Below are 19,975 nucleotides of genomic sequence, written 5' to 3'. Positions count from 1 at the left end.
AGCTCAGGTACGACTTGACAATATGGTGTGTACAATGTGAAGGACAATATGGTGTGTACAATGTGAAGGACAATATGGTGTGTACAATGTGAAGGACAATATGGTGTGTACAAGGTGAAGGACAATATGGTGTGTACAATGTGAAGGACAATATGGTGTGTACAATGTGAAGGACAATATGGTGTGTACAATGTGAAGGACAATATGGTGTGTACAATGTGAAGGACAATATGGTGTGTACAAGGTGAAGGACAATATGGTGTGTACAATGTGAAGGACAATATGGTGTGTACAATGTGAAGGACAATATGGTGTGTACAATGTGAAGGACAATATGGTGTGTACAATGTGAAGGACAATATGGTGTGTACAATGTGAAGGACAATATGGTGTGTACAATGTGAAGCTGCTCGGCATCAAATGTCACAGCACGATGTTGTCCTGGTATTTAGGCCACGCTATGATATTATTGTGATATATGTCTCCTAAAAATGCCATAGTTTGCCAAATGAAGTGTCAGGAATGTTTATGTTGCTGTAATTGAAGTTGTAATCCTATTTATGACGAGTGTGGATAATGCATATATTGTTGATATACTTTAGTATAACATTGTATTGTGTCATCATGCTACTGGTACTTTTCCACCCTGGAGATGTTGGTGCGGCCGGTATACTTCTGTTATTGTCTGTTGTTGATGTCCATATTTGGTCCTAGAGCGTCCAGTGTCTATACAAACATGATGGATCACTCCTCAAAAGGGAGCTTTGATTCAGTTCCCTCTTCTTATCAGCAGGCGCATCCCTCTCTGTAAGGGGGGGGGATGCTTCTCACTATAGAGTTAACTCCTTTTGTCTTACTTTTAGACCTCTTCTTGCTGATACTATTGTCGCATTGTAAGGGCTGGTCTCCTAAAGCTTTAGTAAAACTATTCTGTCTCGGTGGTCCTGTTTACTCAACATATATACTGTATCATCCAAAAGAACTTGGGAGTGACCAGGGGGTTCTATTCCCTGAGGAAGACTGCTCGTGCAACAGTTTCAAAGTATGGTGCTGGGAAATATTCAAGCAAGTGTGTTTAAAGTGACGGTGTCACTAGTTTGACTGTAGGAGAAGCAGTGTCCTCCACAGTGGACATGTTCAGAAAAGTTAGATACCAATTGAAATTTGAGTCATGTAAATACCTCACAAACTGATGTTTGGCTTCAAATAGCATTTCTGTGTGATGCTTTAGGAGGCGGTGACTTGTCCAGAGTGCAGCTGGGATAGGCTCCCAGCCCCGCCACATAAATAGATTGATGGATTGAGGATGTATCAAGTAGCTTTTAAGTTTAGTCCTATGTTTCGCAGTGTACGGTGTTTTGGTGACTTCCCTAGTAGTGCCACGTGACCGCCTGGCTCTGTCGCTTTGGAAACGCTCCAGACAAAAGCGGCGCGCTTTCTTCCCTCCGCCAAGTGGGTTATGTTTCCAGCAGGGTTTGTTTGTCAGCAACATAACTCAGTTATGGATGGATTTTGATGATTTGTTCAGAAAATATCCCCAAAAAAACCAAACAATTCCTTTCATCTAGTCAGAGTACAAACACACTTCACTTCCTGCTTACGGCGTTCCACGCTCCCACCTTGTCGGAGGATTCTGGGAGATGTCGTCTATTTTCAGACCCAGTCAAGGCTAAACTACACACCAAGTTTTTGTCTGACACCGTCACACGTCACGGTGTTATTGGGAAGACTTTGAAAGGGCAACACTGAGGTATCTACAAAACCGGTACACCCTTTAAGTTGCTAACCACTTCCTGCTTCCAGGTCTGCCTCGTGTCACACCACAGCGCTCTCTTGGATTATTTTTGAAGATGTGGAAGGTGGCATGAATCAAATGCTTTGATTTGGAGGACATACGGTGTTATTAGCAACCATCTCTTCCTTGGCTACAAGGATGTGCGAAGTGGGCCCAGACACCTGAAAGGACACCTGATGTCCTCAGGTTCAGGTGAAAAGTGCTGTTGGAGCCTCATGGAAGCAGATGAAGAGATTGAAAGACAAACTCAAGCAGAGCTGAGGAGTCAAAGATTTGGAACCAACCCAAAAGCGACTTGGACCCAGAGTGAGGTTCCTGGAGTGGACTTTAGTCGGTTTTGTGACAGTACAGGTCTTTGAGGGCTTTGAGCTCTTCGATCAGCGTCTTGTTTTGGTTCTCCAGGACAGCCACTCGGTTCTCCAGACACTTGACGTACTCCTTCTTCTTCCTGCGGCACTCGCGGGCCGCCTCTCTGTCGGGAAGGTTTCTGGTTTTACGCCTTTTTGGACGACTGGGGCCGCAACATGCGTCAACATTCCTACCTGTTCTTCATGAGGCGCACCTCCCTCTTGCGGGTGACCTCTACTGTGGCGCCCTGGACGGGCAAGGCAGGTGACGAGGCCATGACCAGCCCGGAGGTGATGGTGTTGGCGGGCGCCGCTCGGATCTGATAGGCCTGGACATCCCCTGGGAGGTGAGGGCCAGACAGATTCAAGTCACACTTTGGAACGCTAACTCTTTAGACTTCTCTAGGTTTCAATCCACTTTATTTGTGTCGCACATTTAAAAAACAATAGAAGTTTCACAAAGTGCTGCACAGAAGTTAAGACATACATACTAGAAGAGTCAGTAATATAAAACATTTAACTATGAACGAGTAAATACATACAATACATCAGAGAAAATAAAATAGACTAAAATCACACAACTCTCATGCTGGTTTAAAAGCCAAAGAGTAAAAATATGTTTTAAGAGGTGATTTAAAAGTCATTAAAGAGGGATATTGTTCCAAAGTTTTGGAGCCACAGCAGAAAATGCACCATCACCTCTGGATTTTAAATGGGTTTTTGGGACGACAAGAAGAAACTGATCAGCTGACTTCAGAGACCTTGTGGGGGTGTACATTTTTAAAAGGTCTGACATATATTGTGGCGCTAATCCGTTAAGAGATTTAAAAACAAACAACAATATTTTAAAATTAATTCTAAAATGAATTGGGAGCCAGTGAAGGGATGCTAAAATGTGTTCATGTTTTTCAGTGTCAGTTAAAAGGCGAGCAGCAGCATTTTGGACTAACTGCAATTGAGGCCAGCTTCATTCCAATGTAGAGGAAGTTGCAGTAGTCCAAACGTGATGAAATAAAAGCATGGATTACCCGCTCAAAGTCATTAAAAGATAAAACTGATTTTAATTTTTGCTGAAAGTCTTAGATGATAAAAACTAGATCTACAAAATCGTTGTCGAACTTAAATCCAAGATTTGTGACTGTTGGTTTTAAATAAGGCATCAGGGGGTCCAGGTCACTGGGGGGGAGCAGTCTGTTTTACTTTGAGTCAAATAAAATCATTTCCGTCTTGTTGTCATTTAAGTTTAGAAAGTTTACCGCCAACCATGCTTTTATGTCCTCAAGACAATTTAAAAGTGATTTTAAACTTGTGTCACCTTTCTTTTTTAAAAGGGACATTGATTTGCGTATCATCCGCATTAGGATGATATGAAATATTATATATTTTTTAAATGTGTTGAATGGGCAGCATTGGTCCTAGGATTGAACCCTGAGGGACACCACGGGATAAGGGAGCCTAGGCCGAAGCCGAATCATCAATTTGGATCTTAAAAGTTCTGTTTGTCAGATATGACCTGAACCATTTCAAGGGTGTGCCTTTTAAAAAATGGCAGGATCGCCAGAATCAGTGGATATTAAAAGGTTGCTAAGGACCCTTAAAAGTGCAGATTCGGTGCTGTGAAAGGCTTTAAAAACCAGACTGAAAAACATCAAGAATAGAATGCAAATCAAGATAAGACTGTAATTGTAGAAGCACAGCTCTCTCTAAAATCTTTGAAATAAAAGGAAGCTTCGAAATGGGTCTAAAATTTGATAAAATAGAGGGATCTAAATTTGGCTTCTTAAGCAAAGGTTCCACAACAGCTTGCTTAAAATAATTTGGGACAGTCCCTGAAGCAAGGCTGCTGTTGGTTATTTCTTGGACATGGGGGGCAATGACATCCCAGACGTCTTTAAACAGACGAGGTGGCATTAAGTCTGTGGAACATGCTGCAGGTTGGAGCTGGGATACAATTTAGTTGAGCGAGGACAGGGACAGGAGCTCAAACTATTGGAAGGTGAATGGACAGGTGACAAGAATAGAAGGGTCAAAAATGGGAGGGAAATGTTTGCCCTAATTGTGTTAACCTTATCAATAAAATAGTCGAGAAATTTTCCACAGACCTCTGGCGAAGCTTCCAAGCATGTGGATTGGGGAACATTTAAAATAGAATCAATTTTTTTAAATAAAACACGTGGGTTATTAAAATTACTTGTAATTATGTCAGAAAAGTGCTTGTTTTTTTCTACCATCAGAATGTTTTGATACACTTTCCACGAGTCTTTCATGATGGCTTGAAGCTTATCCTTCTTCCATCTACGCTCTGCCTGTCTGCACTGACGCCTTGCCTCTCTTGTGACCTCATTGAACCATGGCTCACCTTTAGCCTTAGGGCGCATGCATTTAAAAGGAGCTATGGAATCAAGAACTTGACAATAAGTTTGAAAGCGGGACATCAAATCTTCTGTGTTTAAAGAGAGAGAGGGCAGGGTGTCCAGGGCGGAATAAAACGCGGAGGAGAACTCAGCAGCAGTAGATGCTTTAACTAAGCGGCACCACCTTTTCCCCAAGACAGGGCGAGTAGAATTCAAACAGCACGGGCATATGGTCCGAAAAGATAGCATCACGTATTTGAACGTTAAGCATATCAATATTATGTTAAGATCCAGCGTGTGGCCCTGTTCTTGTGTGGGACCGGCAACATGTTGCACAAAATTAAAAGAGTCCAAAATATGTAAAAAGTCTTTAGAGAGCGGCTTCAGAGGACAGCAGACATGAACGTTGAGGTCTCCAGCAATTAAAAGTCTGTCATATTTAGGTACCACACTGGACAAAAACTCAGAAAAGTCATTTATAAAGTGTGTGTTATAATTAGGAGGACGGTAAATGACAGCACACAGTAGCGGTCTGCAGTGAGAGAGCTCAGTTCAAAACTGGAGAAAGAGAGGGCTGGGAGTAATTTGCAGGTAGTGGTCTTTTTAAAAAGAACCGCTACTCCTCCTCCGCGTCCAGTGGTTCTTGGAGAATTAAAATACGTACAATCGGGTGGCAGACTCACCCACACCCAACCAGGTCTCAGTCACAAACATCAAATCCAAATCCTGTGACGTGTAGTAATCCTTCAGAATAAAGGTTTTATTTACCAGCGATCTGGCATTAATCAGAGCACCCCTGATAGGAGATCGAACAACAGCCATCTTGGTTTCCCGACACAGCGAGCGAAGGTTGTTGTGATCCGCTCCAATTTGAAAGTTGCGCCGACAGCTGGTATAATCCAGGTGCCCGTGGGAGCCAAAGAGTATAGCACACGAGGAAATTCAGCTGTCAGAGCCGCCTTGCGTCTGGTCAAGCATCCACTACGTCTTCTTCTGGCAGGAAGAGCCCGTGTACGCAGCAGGTAAGCTGCTACACCAGTGAGGAATAGGTTGTTTGCCCACCCAGTTCAAAGTTAGCCAGTGACTTTACTTGTAGTTCCATGTCTAAAAGTGCTTGGCGATCATAAACCAGCAGAGAGTTGATGTGAGTTGGTTGATGTATCACAAGCAACACAAACAGAAGTAATCCAGAGAGGGCAGGACTTCGTGCCACACATTCGGGCGCACGCTGAAGAAGGAACAATAATACAGAACCATGGTTGTAGTTCCATAAACCAAAAGTAGACAGGATACTAACATGACACGCTGAAGAAGGAACAATAATACAGAACCATGGTTGTAGTTCCATAAACCAAAAGTAGACTGGATACTAACATGACACGCTGAAGACAGAAGGTTAGCATGAAAAGGGTGTCGGCCATGACAGTCCAGCATACACTCACCTTGCACTACCACCTGGTTACTGGGAACCAGTATCTGCTGGCCGTCGCTGGTCTGGGCGTACTGGAGGATGGTGGCCCCCGGCTGGGCAGCGGCCGTGTTAGTCATGGTCAGAGCCTGGAGGCCCTGCATGTCGGTGCCGTTGTTGGCCAGCTGGATGGCGCCGCCTTGTGTGATGGCGACTGTGTGACACCAGCAGCTGTTAGGAGGAGGGCGGAGCCTGATGTCACAGCAAAGGTGGCTTACTGTACTGCCCGCTGCTGGTCTGGTAGATGGGGGTGGGCACCGTGACGGTGGTGATGGCGGGTGCGGAGGCCGCATCCTCCTCCGCCTTCTCCTCCTCGATGCGAGGGACGGCCGGAGCGTCGGAGGAGAGGTCATTGAGGATCTTCCTGTTGGGACAAACCTTCTAATGCCTCCATGTTTTTAACACCACCTCTGCCTTGTGCTGCCAGACCAAGGCAGAGTACGCACCTGTACGAAGGTCGCCGCGACAGAATCTCCCGCCTCTTCTGGCAGTCAGTCACGCTGTCCACCGACTCCTGGGAGTCTTCGCTTTCTGCTATGGTGGAGATCTGTCAGAATGAAAGAACCACGTTCTCTCAGTGACCTTCTTAATAGTGCTGGTCAACATTGTACACATGTGGACAGGAAGTGTGCACTGCTCAAGCAACACATGGAGCCCAGCTGCCATAGTACCAAGTCCAAGGAACCACCAGGAAACCATAGTATAAAGAACCACCTGGAAACCATAGTACAATGAACCACCTGGAAACCATAGCACCAAGTACAAGGAACTACTTGGAGACCATAGTACCAAGTACAAGGACTACCTGGAAACCATAGTACTAAGTACAAGGAACCACTTGGAAACCATAGTACCAAGTGCAAGGAACCACCTGGAAACCATAGTACCAAGTACAAGGAACCACTTGAAAACATAGTACCAAGTACAAGGAACCACCTGGAAACCATAGGACTAAGTACAAGAAACCACTTAGAAAAACATAGTACCAAGTACAAGGCACCACTTGGAAAACATAGTACCAAGTACAAGGCACCACTTGGAAAACATAGTACCAAGTAGAAGGAACCACTTGAAAACCATAGTACAAAGTACAATACAATACAAGCAGTCACCTGCAGTGTATTTACTTGTGTGTGATATCATGTGCGATACAAGTAGACCTTCAGCATGTTTACTTGTGTGTGATATCATGTGGGATACAAGTAGACCTTCAGCGTGTTTACTTGTGTGTGATATCATGTGCGATACAAGTAGAACTTCAGCATGTTTACTTGTGTGTGATATCATGTGTGATACAAGTAGACCTTCAGCGTGTTTACTTGTGTGTGATATCATGTGCGATACAAGTAGAACTTCAGCATGTTTACTTGTGTGTGATATCATGTGTGATACAAGTAGACCTTCAGCATGTTTACTTGTGTGTGATATCATGTGCGATACAAGCAGTCATTTGCACTGGGATTGCATGGACTGTTCAGTTAAGAAATATATTGTTATTTTAGCACAACATAAAAGTGTGTACATGAGTGAGGCCAAGGGTTAAGTGTCAAATAAATGATACTGTTGGTGTTGCAGTAATATGGACGATGATATGGTGTGTGACCTGCACAGCCTGGACTTGTGGGGACTGGATGACGGACGACTGGATGACCCCGTGCACTTGGACTGTTTGTCCATTGGGAAGCTGCACCAGCGTAACCGTGGGGCCGGTGGCCGAGGCGTGGCCTGTTGCCATGGATACCTGCAATTCACAAGGCCCGCCATGTGGTAAACCTTGTCATGAGGTGACACGCAGGTAGAAGTTTACGTCACCTGCGCCAAGGTGGCCATCTGCACCTGCTGCTGTTCTGTCTCTGTCACGGCAGACTCCGCCCCCTGCTGAGCCTCAGCCGCCGACTCCATCTTCATTGGCTACGCTGAGGACGCTACTAAAGAGTGTACAAAGACTTCAAATCAGTGCTGCAATGGACTGGAAATATCAATCACTATTTGGATCACAACATCATGGTTACATCCATCCATTTTCTACCGCTTGTTCCTTTGGGGGTCGCCGGGGGTGCTGGAGCCTATCTCAGCTGCATTGGGGTGGAAGGCGGGGTACACCCTGGACAAGTCATCACCTCACCGCAGATCATGGTTACACCAACGTAACTAATGCCTCATAAAGACACTGGAAAATCAACAAGCACATACATAATAAATATAATCAATCAATCAATAAGCACATATATAACATAATATAATAAATCAATTAATAAGAACGTACATAATTAATACAATAAATCAATCAATAAGCACATACATAACAAATATAATAAATCAAACACATACATAATGAATCTAATAAATCAATCAATAAGCACATACATAATATAATACATCAATCAATAAGCACATACATAATATAATACATCAATCAATAAGCACATACATAATATCAGTGTTTCCCATAAACTGCCAAGATACCTGTGGCGGTGGGGGCGTGGCGGTGGGCGTGGTCACCATGACATCATCGAGTAATTTGCATAATTTACTACAATATGATTTTCTCTAAAAAGGCTCAAAAAATGTATACTTACTAATTAATAATAACAGTTTTGTTTTAAACGTCCATCCATTTTACAATATAATTACAACACTTTATGTACATATTTATATACAGATTTGAACAATAAGTTATTCACTGAAATATATTTATTAATTGTGGTTCTTACAAAAAATATATCTTATAAAATATAAAAGCTAAAATGTCTCTTAAAGCTCTGCCCCTTTAATTAGTGCATACTAAATAATTTAACTTTAGCCTACTACTACAAGCATATTATTTACCAGCAACATAAAGTGAAACAGAGGCAGAGGTGTCCTGCCACAGTCAGTAACAAATAAACAGAAAACAGTAGTGGTCAAATACAAATAAGGCAACAAGAGAAGTATCCTACACTTCTCTTTTGTAAAGTAAATGTGAACAGCCTATATGGGCATCTACATCAACTATATGATTTGCCTAAAAAGCTGGACAGGACAAAAAAATAAAAAAATCTATTTGTGGCGGACGTAATTCTTTCGTGGCGGGCCGCCACAAATAAATGAATGTGTGGGAAACACTGAATATAATACATCAATCAATAAGCATACAGAGTAAGTCCTCCCTAATGAAATGTATTTGACACAAATGAACCATACTGGGTAATAAATCATTCACATCCAAATTGTGATTTTTATTTATGATGATTCTAAATCATCCATTTTCAAGAATCGATTAAAATGTTATTTATATATATATAAATATATATACAGTATTGGGGCTGGGCGATATATCGATATACGCGATATATCGCAGGGTTGTCACTGTGCGATATAGAAAATGACTGTATGGTGATATTAGAGTATACGTTCTCACGCAGTTGCTTTTAGCTGCTGGCATTACACGACAGGCTCTTCTCACTCTGTCTTGTCTCTCCTTCTCACAGACAGCAAGCGCACCTTCTTACACACGTCACATACTGTCACGTCATACGTCACATACGTATACACCCTCGCGCAGCAGAGAGGTAGTAGCATGGGTAACATTAGCTGTGATGCTAGCGTAGCCGTGCGAGGTAATACGAGAGAGAGAGAAGGTGCGAATCTGGTAACAAATGAAGGAAGAATTAATTCCCAAGAAAAACAGCAGGGGGTCCATCGTCTGGCGGTGGTTTGGCTTTAAGTGGGAATATGTCGATCAGACAACCGTAATTTGTCAAGTGTGGGGCAAAAGCTTTTCTACAAAAAGTAGCATTACTGCTAATATGTAGCATCATTTGAAAAGTCACCTGCTAGAGAATGAAGAGTGCTTACTCCGCATGTCAACATCTCCGTTTGGTGCTACACCATCAAAATGCCGAGGCAACTATTTCCACATCAACACCGCATGAAAAAAAGAGTCAACAAAAGGAGATAATGTCCGCAGGAACCTACCACATAGCGAAGGACGAACACTATTTGATTTCCTATATGCAGCTCATTTTTATTTGACACTTATTGAAATATCTTGTGTGACATCATGCACAAAAGTGCACTAATAGCTTCTTTTAAAATGACTGACAATCTTGCACTTTCTGTTTTGGAAATAACATGAATGTTTGTGCCACTGCTTAATAACTGTTTCATAAATACACTTTTGGTAAATTGACTTAGTTGTGATTTCCCTCTCTGCATGAAAGTTTAAAAGTAGCATATATTAATGCAGTATGAAGAAGAATGTTTGAATGTAGACACATAGAATCATCATACTGCTGGGATTATATGCATCAAGTGTTCATTCAAGGCTAAGGCAAAATATCCACATATATATCGTGTATGGCCTAAAAATATCGAGATATAAAAAAAGGCCATATCGCCCAGCCCTAATATGTATACATATATATATATATATATTAGGGCTGCAACTAGGGATGATGTGTGATAAGAAATTATCGAGTTCGAGCCTATTATGGAATCCTCTTATCGAAACCGATTCCTTATCGATTCTCTTATGGAGTCCAGATAGGTTGTTGTACATGGAAAAAAACACAATATTTGGTTTAACAAATCACTTCACATTCTCTACTGCTCGCTACTATAGTATTACCATATCTGAGTTATTGTGCAGAAATGTGGGGAAATAACTACAAATGTGCGCTACATTCGTTGACCGTGCTACAAAAAAGGTCAATTAGACTGATACATAATGTTGGTTATAGAGAACATATAAACACTTTATTTATTGAGTCAAAAATATTAAAGTTCGATGATTTGGTAAAATTGCAAACAGCTCAAATGATGTGTAATGAAATGATGGAATGGATGAAGTAAAGAAGTGAAACATTGTACTGATATGATCCAGCTTAAGAGCTTGTTCAAATGAATAGTGCTTACAAAGTACAAAGAAGAAGAATTATGAGAAATACTTTCAACCTTATTGAAAATAAGATATTCTTCATCTCAGTATATTAATAATGACTGAATTAATTAATGACATATTACAAAACTGTTATATATACTAATTCACATATATTTTATTATAAAAAGGTCAGTAAATGATGTATATATTTGTATGAAGTGGGAAAGAGGAAGGATTAAATAAGCTTTACTTCTTCCTACTCCTGTAAAGTGAAATGATATGAAAGTGTGATGTATTATGTGGTCGGATCAGGTTTTGTTTAGTTATGTTGTTAGTTTTGGACTTCCTTAGTTGTTTTGTGCACTTCGGGGGTTTGTTTTAGTCACCATGGTTACTTATGATTTTCACCTGCCTTGTACGTGCACCTGTTGCTCATCAGAGACTCTATTTAAGCCTGCCTTTCCCGCTCACTCATCGTGGCTTCATTGTTTGCATTTGCAACAGTTACGTTGGCATTCTGCTTTTCCAGCTCATCATTCCTGTGCTAAAGTTACCTTAGCTTCTAGTATTCCTGTGCTAAGTAAGCTTTTGCTTTAGCTTCTCGTGTGAACGGCACGCTTTCCTTTTGTTTGGTTCCTGTCTGTTGTAATGTGTATGATTTAAGAGAAATAAATCATCTCCTACCTGCACGCTTTCGTCCGGAGCCGTCAGTTTTGCGTCCCGGGAACCAACCGCAGCACCCGGTCCGTGACAAATGACTGAGCTACGTGACGTCATTTCTTGTGATGTCTCACGGGGCATTTCTGGTCAGGACGGGATTCGTTCCCAGTGATTCGAATAATGAACCAACTCTTTTTCTTTACTATAGTGGTCTCGATAACGGGTACCGGTTCTCAAAAAGGGATTCGAGTCCAAGGATTCGGTTCTTTTCTTATCGAACAACCGGGAAAACCGGGTTCGAGCATCATCCCTAGCTGCAACAACTAATCGATTAAATCGATTATAAAAATAGTTGGCGATTAATTTAGTCATCGATTCGTTGGATCTATGCTATGCGCAGAGGCAATTTTTTAAATTTTATCTTTTTTATAAACCTTTATTATAAACTGCAACATGTACAAACAGCTGAGAAACAATAATCAAAATAAGTATGGTGCCAGTATGCTGTTTTTTTCCAATAAAATACTGGAAAGGATAGAAATGTAGTTAGTTTTATCTGATTATTAATCGATTAATCAAAGTAATAATCGACAGATTAATCGACTATCAAATTAATCGTTAGTTGCAGCCCTAATATATATATATACATAATATATAAAAAAACTTTTTAAAAGAATATTTTTTTAATTAAGGACAAACAATTACTCTTGATAGAATTATTACAACTATTTTGTTGCTTTTATTCATTTTTGGTTTTCCCTTTTGAAGTATTGTATTTGTCTGTCTTGTCAACTGCTTTGCACATTTCTATTGTAACGCTGCTCCATTGTCTTTGATGACATGAACATCTTGTCAACACAACATCAACAACAGTAGGCCAACATAGGTCACAACATCAACAACAGTAGGCCAACATAGGTCACAACATCAACAACAGTAGGCCAACATAGGTCACAACATCAACAACAGTAGGCCAACATAGGTCACAACATCAACAACAGTAGGCCAACATAGGTCACAACATCAACAACAGTAGGCCAACATAGGTCACAACATCAACAACAGTAGGCCAACATAGGTCACAACATCAACAACAGTAGGCCAACATAGGTGACAACATCAACAACAGTAGGCCAACATAGGTCACAACATCAACAACAGTAGGCCAACATAGGTCACAACATCAACAACAGTAGGCCAACATAGGTCACAACATCAACAACAGTAGGCCAACATAGGTCACAACATCAACAACAGTAGGCCAACATAGGTCACAACATCAACAACAGTAGGCCAACATAAGTCACAACATCAACAACAGTAGGCCAACATAGGTCCCAACATCAACAACAGTAGGCCAACATAGGTCACAACATCAACAGTAGGCCAACATAGGTCACAACATCAACAACAGTAGGCCAACATAGGTCACAACATCAACAACAGTAGGCCAACATAGGTCCCAACATCAACAACAGTAGCCAACATAGGTCACAACATCAACAACAGTAGGCCAACATAGGTCACAACATCAACAACAGTAGGCCAACATAGGTGACAACATCAACAACAGTAGGCCAACATAGGTCCTACATCAACAACAGTAGGCCAACATAGGTCCCAACATCAACAACAGTAGGCCAACATAGGTCACAACATCAACAACAGTAGCCAACATAGGTCACAACATCAACAACAGTAGGCCAACATAGGTGACAACATCAACAACAGTAGGCCAACATAGGTCCTACATCAACAACAGTAGGCCAACATAAGTCACAACATCAACAACAGTAGGCCAACATAGGTCACAACATCAACAACAGTAGGCCAACATAGGTGACAACATCAACAACAGTAGGCCAACATAGGTCCTACATCAACAACAGTAGGCCAACATAGGTCCCAACATCAACAACAGTAGGCCAACATAGGTCACAACATCAACAACAGTAGCCAACATAGGTCACAACATCAACAACAGTAGGCCAACATAGGTGACAACATCAACAACAGTAGGCCAACATAGGTCCTACATCAACAACAGTAGGCCAACATAGGTCACAACATCAACAACAGTAGGCCAACATAGGTCACAACATCAACAACAGTAGGCCAACATAGGTCACAACATCAACAACAGTAGGCCAACATAGGTGACAACATCAACAACAGTAGGCCAACATAGGTCCCAACATCAACAACAGTAGGCCAACATAGGTCACAACATCAACAACAGTAGCCAACATAGGTCACAACATCAACAACAGTAGGCCAACATAGGTGACAACATCAACAACAGTAGGCCAACATAGGTCCTACATCAACAACAGTAGGCCAACATAGGTCACAACATCAACAACAGTAGGCCAACATAGGTCACAACATCAACAACAGTAGGCCAACATAGGTCACAACATCAACAACAGTAGGCCAACATAGGTGACAACATCAACAACAGTAGGCCAACATAGGTCCCAACATCAACAACAGTAGGCCAACATAGGTCACAACATCAACAACAGTAGGCCAACATAGGTCACAACATCAACAACAGTAGGCCAACATAGGTCACATCAACAACAGTAGGCCAACATAGGTGACAACATCAACAACAGTAGGCCAACATAGGTCCCAACATCAACAACAGTAGGCCAACATAGGTGACAACATCAACAACAGTAGGCCAACATAGGTGACAACATCAACAACAGTAGGCCAACATAGGTGACAACATCAACAACAGTAGGCCAACATAGGTCACAACATCAACAACAGTAGGCCAACATAGGTGACAACATCAACAACAGTAGGCCAACATAGGTCCTACATCATCCACAGTAGCCAACATAGGTCACAACATCAACAACAGTAGGCCAACATAGGTGACAACATCAACAACAGTAGGCCAACATAGGTCCTACATCATCCACAGCCATGTGGAGATGTTCTAACCTTGAACTACGTTTGAAAAGGTTTAATATCATTGATACACCAAATAATATAGGAGCAGAATGGTGTTGTCCATGAAGCAATTGTCAATGGAAAGACTTCTAATCATAGGAGCTTCACAGTGACTTCCGCTTCAGTGCAAAGTAAGCTTCAAAATAAAAGCATGACAGTATTAGCAGTAGAGGTGGTAAAAATCAGCACAGTTACAGTAGAAATAAATATTTAAGAATTAATTAGTCATATTTGTTGTTAGTAAGCACATGTCTAAAATACCTTCAGCTGCTTCTAGAAGTTGATGGAAAATTAAAGCCATTAAATATGTGTACCCTTTATTATCTGATTAGTCGTTAGGATAATAGTTGACTAATGGATTATCAAAACAATGGTTAGTTGCAGAACTAGTCCAGATGGGTGTCCTATCTGCTTGTGTTGTCATTACAAACACATGCAGAATCTAGCTTATGGCTAGAATCTGCATGTCTAGCCATAAGCTAGCATGTGTTAGTACGCTAGAAAGAGAGTTCCTCAGTGTTTGCTCTTACAAAAACAATGTTGCTACAGCCTGGTTATTATACAGGTTACACAACGTAAATTAAGTATTGTTGAATGCATTTTACTACATGTTTAGTACATTTAAATACAAGTTAAAAAAAAAAGTCAGAAAATACTTCTTTTTTTCATGTTTTTCCTAATAAATTCAGTTTACAAAAAAAAGATAACATTTGAGGCGCTGTGGCTTAGCCTAGCGTATAAAATAAAATATATCACAAAATAATTAGAGTCTGCAAAACAACGTTGACAGTTGACAGTAATAAATGATTAAAACTTGTTATATGAATATGTTTAGTGCATTTAAATACAAGTAGTACATGTATACGTTATATAAATGTACAGTAGTTGACAGTAATAAATGATTAAAACTTGTTATATGAATATGTTTAGTGCATTTAAATACAAGTAGTACATGTATACGTTATATAAATGTACAGTAGTTGACAGTAATAAATGATTAAAACTTGTTATATGAATATGTTTAGTGCATTTAAATACAAGTAGTACATTTATACGTTATATAAATGTACAGTAGTTGACAGTAATAAATGATTAAAACATTGTTATATGAATATGTTTAGTGCATTTAAATACAAGTAGGACATTTATACTTTATATAAATGGCTGACAGTAATAAAAGTTGTTGGTATTTCTATAAAAGTGTGTGTTGGCGTCACAGGAAGTGTCTCCTGTGAGCGCCATGATTGGCTTTGCACATTTCTCCCTCCACTTTTCAAAAGAATCACTCAGCGGCTGACAGCGGAGCCACATGGCTGCTCAGGCGACGCCCCCTCGGCCAGCAGCACGCCACTTCCTGGTGGGGAACATACCAGGGCAAGTTCCACGGACTAAATGAGTCTTGAGGAAAATCAAGTAGTCCGAGAGGAAAGTCAAGTAGTCCAAGAGGAAAGTCAAGTAGTCCAAGTGGAAAATAAAGTAGTCCAAGTGGAGAATAAAGTAGGCCAAGAAGAAAATAAAGTAGTCCAAGAGGAAAATAAAGTGGTCCAAGAGGAAAATAAAGTAGTCCAAGAGGAAAGTTAAGTAGTCCAAGAGGAAAGTCAAGTAGTTCAAGAGGAAAATAAAGTAGTCCAAGAGGAAAGTCAAGTAGTCCAAGAGGAAAGTCAAGTAGTCCAAGAGGAAAGTCAAGTAGTCCAAGAGGAAAGTCAAGTAGTTCAAGAGGAAAATAAAGTAGTCCAAGAGGAAAGTCAAGTAGTCCAAGAGGAAAGTCAAGTAGTCCAAGTGGAAACTAAAGTAGGCCAAGAGGAAAGTCAAGTAGTCCAAGAGGAAAAGAAAGTAGTCCAAGAGGAAAATAAAGTAGTCAAAGAGGAAAATAAAGTAGTCCAAGAGGAAAGTCAAGTAGTCCAAGAGGAAAATCAAGTAGTCCAAGAGGAAAATCAAGTAGTCCAAGAGGAAAGTCAAGTAGTCCAAGAGGAAAGTCAAGTAGTCCAAGAGGAAAATCAAGTAGTCCAAGAGGAAAGTCAAGTAGTCCAAGAGGAAAGTCAAGTAGTCCAAGAGGAAAGTCAAGTAGTCCAAGAGGAAAGTCAAGTAGTCCAAGAGGAAAATCAAGTAGTCCAAGAGGAAAGTAAAGTAGTCCAAGAGGAAAATCAAGTAATCCAAGAGGAAAGTCAAGTAGTCCAAGAGGAAAGTCAAGTAGTCCAAGAGGAAAATCAAGTAGTCCAAGAGGAAAGTAAAGTAGTCCAAGAGGAAAATCAAGTAATCCAAGAGGAAAGTCAAGTAGTCCAAGAGGAAAATAAAGTAGTCCAAGAGGAAAGTGAAGTAGTTCAAGAGGAAAATCAAGTAGTCCAAGAGGAAAATCAAGTAGTCCAAGAGGAAAGTCAAGTAGTCCAAGAGGAAAGTCACTTACACGAAAGTAAGAATGGGGAAAAAGCGCGCCAAACTATTCATGCTAGCTTGGCCATGATAGCTAGCTAGTTAGCAGACTGCTAGCAGGTCACACTTTCCCCGCATCCTACTACTTTCTAACCGGCCCACGGGGCTCCACTTCCCGCAAACAGCCGCAGCCTCTCTCCTACAAGCCCGCTAGAGGAGCACCAGGGCGCCATGATGTCTTTGTTTCCTCTGGGCCGAAGCCGACCACACCACATACGGTTCAACAACAGGCGGCCGCCGTCCCTCCCGATGCCCCGCCGAGCTCCTCCCTCCTTACCGATACAGACTCTCTTCGTCGCTCCCCGGCCTCCGGAGCTCCACTTTTATTGTAGCCGACACGTAAGAGCCCGCGTCAGGCTACACCTCCGCTGCGTCACCGCCGACAACATCGCCGAGATTGGAGAAAGGGAAGACACGAACCGACGGCGAACACTTCCGGAAATGATCGAAGTGTCCCCGAAGAGAGACGGGAAAAAACGAAGGCAAGTGGAGCGGCACGAGGAGCCCGCACATGTTTCTCTGTTAAGAGATGCGCACTTTGTTGACACATTATGTTGTCATCTGTTTATGCACATTTGAAATGTTTACTTCACCAAAGCAGAAGCGTGTTTACCAATTGTACAACATCAGCAATCCATTCTAAATGTGACGTTTGCAACAATACAGGCTGATTAAAAAAGAATAGGCCATCAGGCATTTATTCAGTTGTGAAGCATTGTAATATATATGTATATGCATATATATATATATATATATATATATATATATATATATATATATATATATATATATATATATATATATATATATATATATATATATATATATATATATAACGGTGTAGAAAACAGACATCCATTATGCTTGATTAAATTATGACTGAAGTGTTGCAACAGCGCTTGTTGCTGGCGAGAAGTGGTATGTACGGCTTTTGATTGATTGATTGAAACTTTTATTAGTAGATTGCACAGTGAAGTACATATTCCGTACAATTGACCACTAAATGGTAACACCCCAATAAGTTTTCAACTTGTTTAAGTAGGGGTCCACGGTTACCTACAGGAAGTGGTATGTACAGTTACCTAAAGGAAGTGGTATGTACAGTTACCTATAGGAAGTGGCATGTATGGTTACCTACAGGAAGTGGTATGTACAGTTACCTAAAGGAAGTGGTATGTACAGTTACCTATAGGAAGTGGCATGTACGGTTACCTACAGGAAGTGGTATGTACAGTTACCTACAGGAAGTGGTATGTACAGTTACCTACAGGAAGTGGCATGTACAGTTACCTACAGGAAGTGGTATGTACAGTTACCTACAGGAAGTGGTATGTACAGTTACCTACAGGAAGTGGCATGTACAGTTACCTACAGGAAGTGGTATGTACAGTTACCTAAAGGAAGTGGTATGTACAGTTACCTAAAGTAAGTGGTATGTACAGTTACCTATAGGAAGTGGCATGTACGGTTACCTACAGGAAGTGGTATGTACAGTTACCTACAGGAAGTGGCATGTACAGTTACCTACAGGAAGTGGTATGTACAGTTACCTACAGGAAGTGGTATGTACAGTTACCTACAGGAAGTGGTATGTAAAGTTACCTACAGGAAGTGGCATGTACAGTTAACTACAGGAAGTGGAATGTACAGTTACCTAAAGGAAGTGGTATGTACATTTTTTGGTTATTTATTTACCAAATTTGTAAACTATGGCTTTATCATTTTAACATTGGGAACACTATAATAATTCTACCCACGTTAATCAACATTAAACTGCCTCAAGTAGTTGCTCAGATTAAATAAAATGACACAACTTTTCTTCTACATATAAAAAGTGCAACATTAAACAGTTTCAAGTCAACTCATCATGCTTCATTCATTACAGCATTTGGGAAGCCTGTAGTTGATTTTTATTATATAAAAGTTATATTTTTATCAACATGTGATAGCAGGGACCCTGCCATTCAAAACTAGGCTGCTGCATTACTAATGATTCATGTAACTAGAGCTGAAAAAATGGTACAATAGCAATATTCATCCCTGAACACCATGGACTTCATGTAGGCTTTATGATGCACTTACATTATTATATCAACTATCAGAGACAGAAACTCCTCATTTAACATAATGTCCTTTTTTGCTGCTTCAACACAGCTCAATCAACACAGAAAAAGGTAAAGTGAAATAACAGACAGACAGGGCTTTGCTGTCCGTAACACACACACACACACACACGCACGCACACACACACACACACACACACACACACACACACACACACACACACACACACACACACACACCGCAAAATGAGCTGACGTTACGCTAAAACTGTGTGTGTGTGTGTGTGTGTGCGTGTGTGTGTGTGTCTGTGTGTGTGTGTGTGTGTGTGTGTGTGTGTGTGTGTGTGTGTGTGTGTGTGTGTGTGTGTGTGTGTGTGTGTGTGAGACGGTCCACAAGTGTATGTGGCAAAATGCAGCTCCACACAGCTGTGGCTTCAACCCTATGTATATATATATATATATATATATATATATATATATATATATATATATATATATATATATATATATATATATATATATATATATATATATATATATATATATATATATATATATATATATATATATATATATATATGGTTAGGGTTAACCCTAACCCTAACCTTTATTACATACATGAAGTGTTCTTTACCTTCTCCCTTCCAAGGTGCTGATCAGGCAAAGTGAAAGTGGTCAACAGAGGAGGTGAAAGCAAATGAAAAGTCTCTCTGGGAATTCATTGGTATCCGTAAGACCCCAGGAAAAGAGGTAAGACCCCAGGAAAAGAGGTAAGACCCCTGGAAAAGAGGTAAGACCCCAGGAAAAGAGGTAAGACCCCAGGAAAAGAGGTAAGACCCCTGGAAAAGAGGTAAGACCCCAGGAAAAGAGGTAGGACCCCTGGAAAAGAAGGAAGACCCCTGGAAATCGGTAATACCCAGGAAATGATATCAGTTTGTCTGTCGATAGCGGTTGTCATACGAAGGTCATATCATGACATGATATCAGTTTGTCTGGCGATAGAGGTTGTCATACGAAGTTGATATCATGACAT

At 40.8% G+C, this 19,975-nt stretch overlaps 2 protein-coding genes across 2 annotated transcripts; one reads left to right on the top strand and one right to left on the bottom strand.

Moving 5' to 3' along the window:
- Positions 1 to 261: 261 nt before the first annotated feature.
- LOC133663121 (cyclic AMP-responsive element-binding protein 1-like) lies at positions 262 to 17,316 on the bottom strand. Its single transcript, XM_062067354.1, has 9 exons — positions 17,157 to 17,316; positions 7,994 to 8,134; positions 7,777 to 7,892; positions 7,568 to 7,705; positions 6,411 to 6,511; positions 6,183 to 6,328; positions 5,939 to 6,118; positions 2,338 to 2,482; positions 262 to 2,267 (listed from the first exon to the last, which is right to left on the bottom strand). Exons 3-9 carry the CDS (start codon positions 7,870 to 7,872, stop codon positions 2,123 to 2,125), a joined length of 951 nt encoding a protein of 316 aa, XP_061923338.1. The 5' UTR covers positions 7,873 to 7,892; positions 7,994 to 8,134; positions 17,157 to 17,316; the 3' UTR covers positions 262 to 2,122.
- LOC133663692 (gelsolin-related protein of 125 kDa-like) lies at positions 15,842 to 19,611 on the top strand. Its single transcript, XM_062068375.1, has 3 exons — positions 15,842 to 16,025; positions 16,077 to 16,859; positions 19,592 to 19,611. Exons 1-3 carry the CDS (start codon positions 15,842 to 15,844, stop codon positions 19,609 to 19,611), a joined length of 987 nt encoding a protein of 328 aa, XP_061924359.1.
- The last annotated feature ends 364 nt before the right edge of the window (positions 19,612 to 19,975 follow it).

The sequence above is a fragment of the Entelurus aequoreus genome, linkage group LG13 (assembly GCF_033978785.1).
Source record: "Entelurus aequoreus isolate RoL-2023_Sb linkage group LG13, RoL_Eaeq_v1.1, whole genome shotgun sequence".
Classification (NCBI taxonomy): domain Eukaryota; kingdom Metazoa; phylum Chordata; class Actinopteri; order Syngnathiformes; family Syngnathidae; genus Entelurus; species Entelurus aequoreus.
The sequence above is the reverse complement of the archived record's forward strand: the minus strand, read 5'-3'. Positions and strand labels throughout refer to the sequence as shown.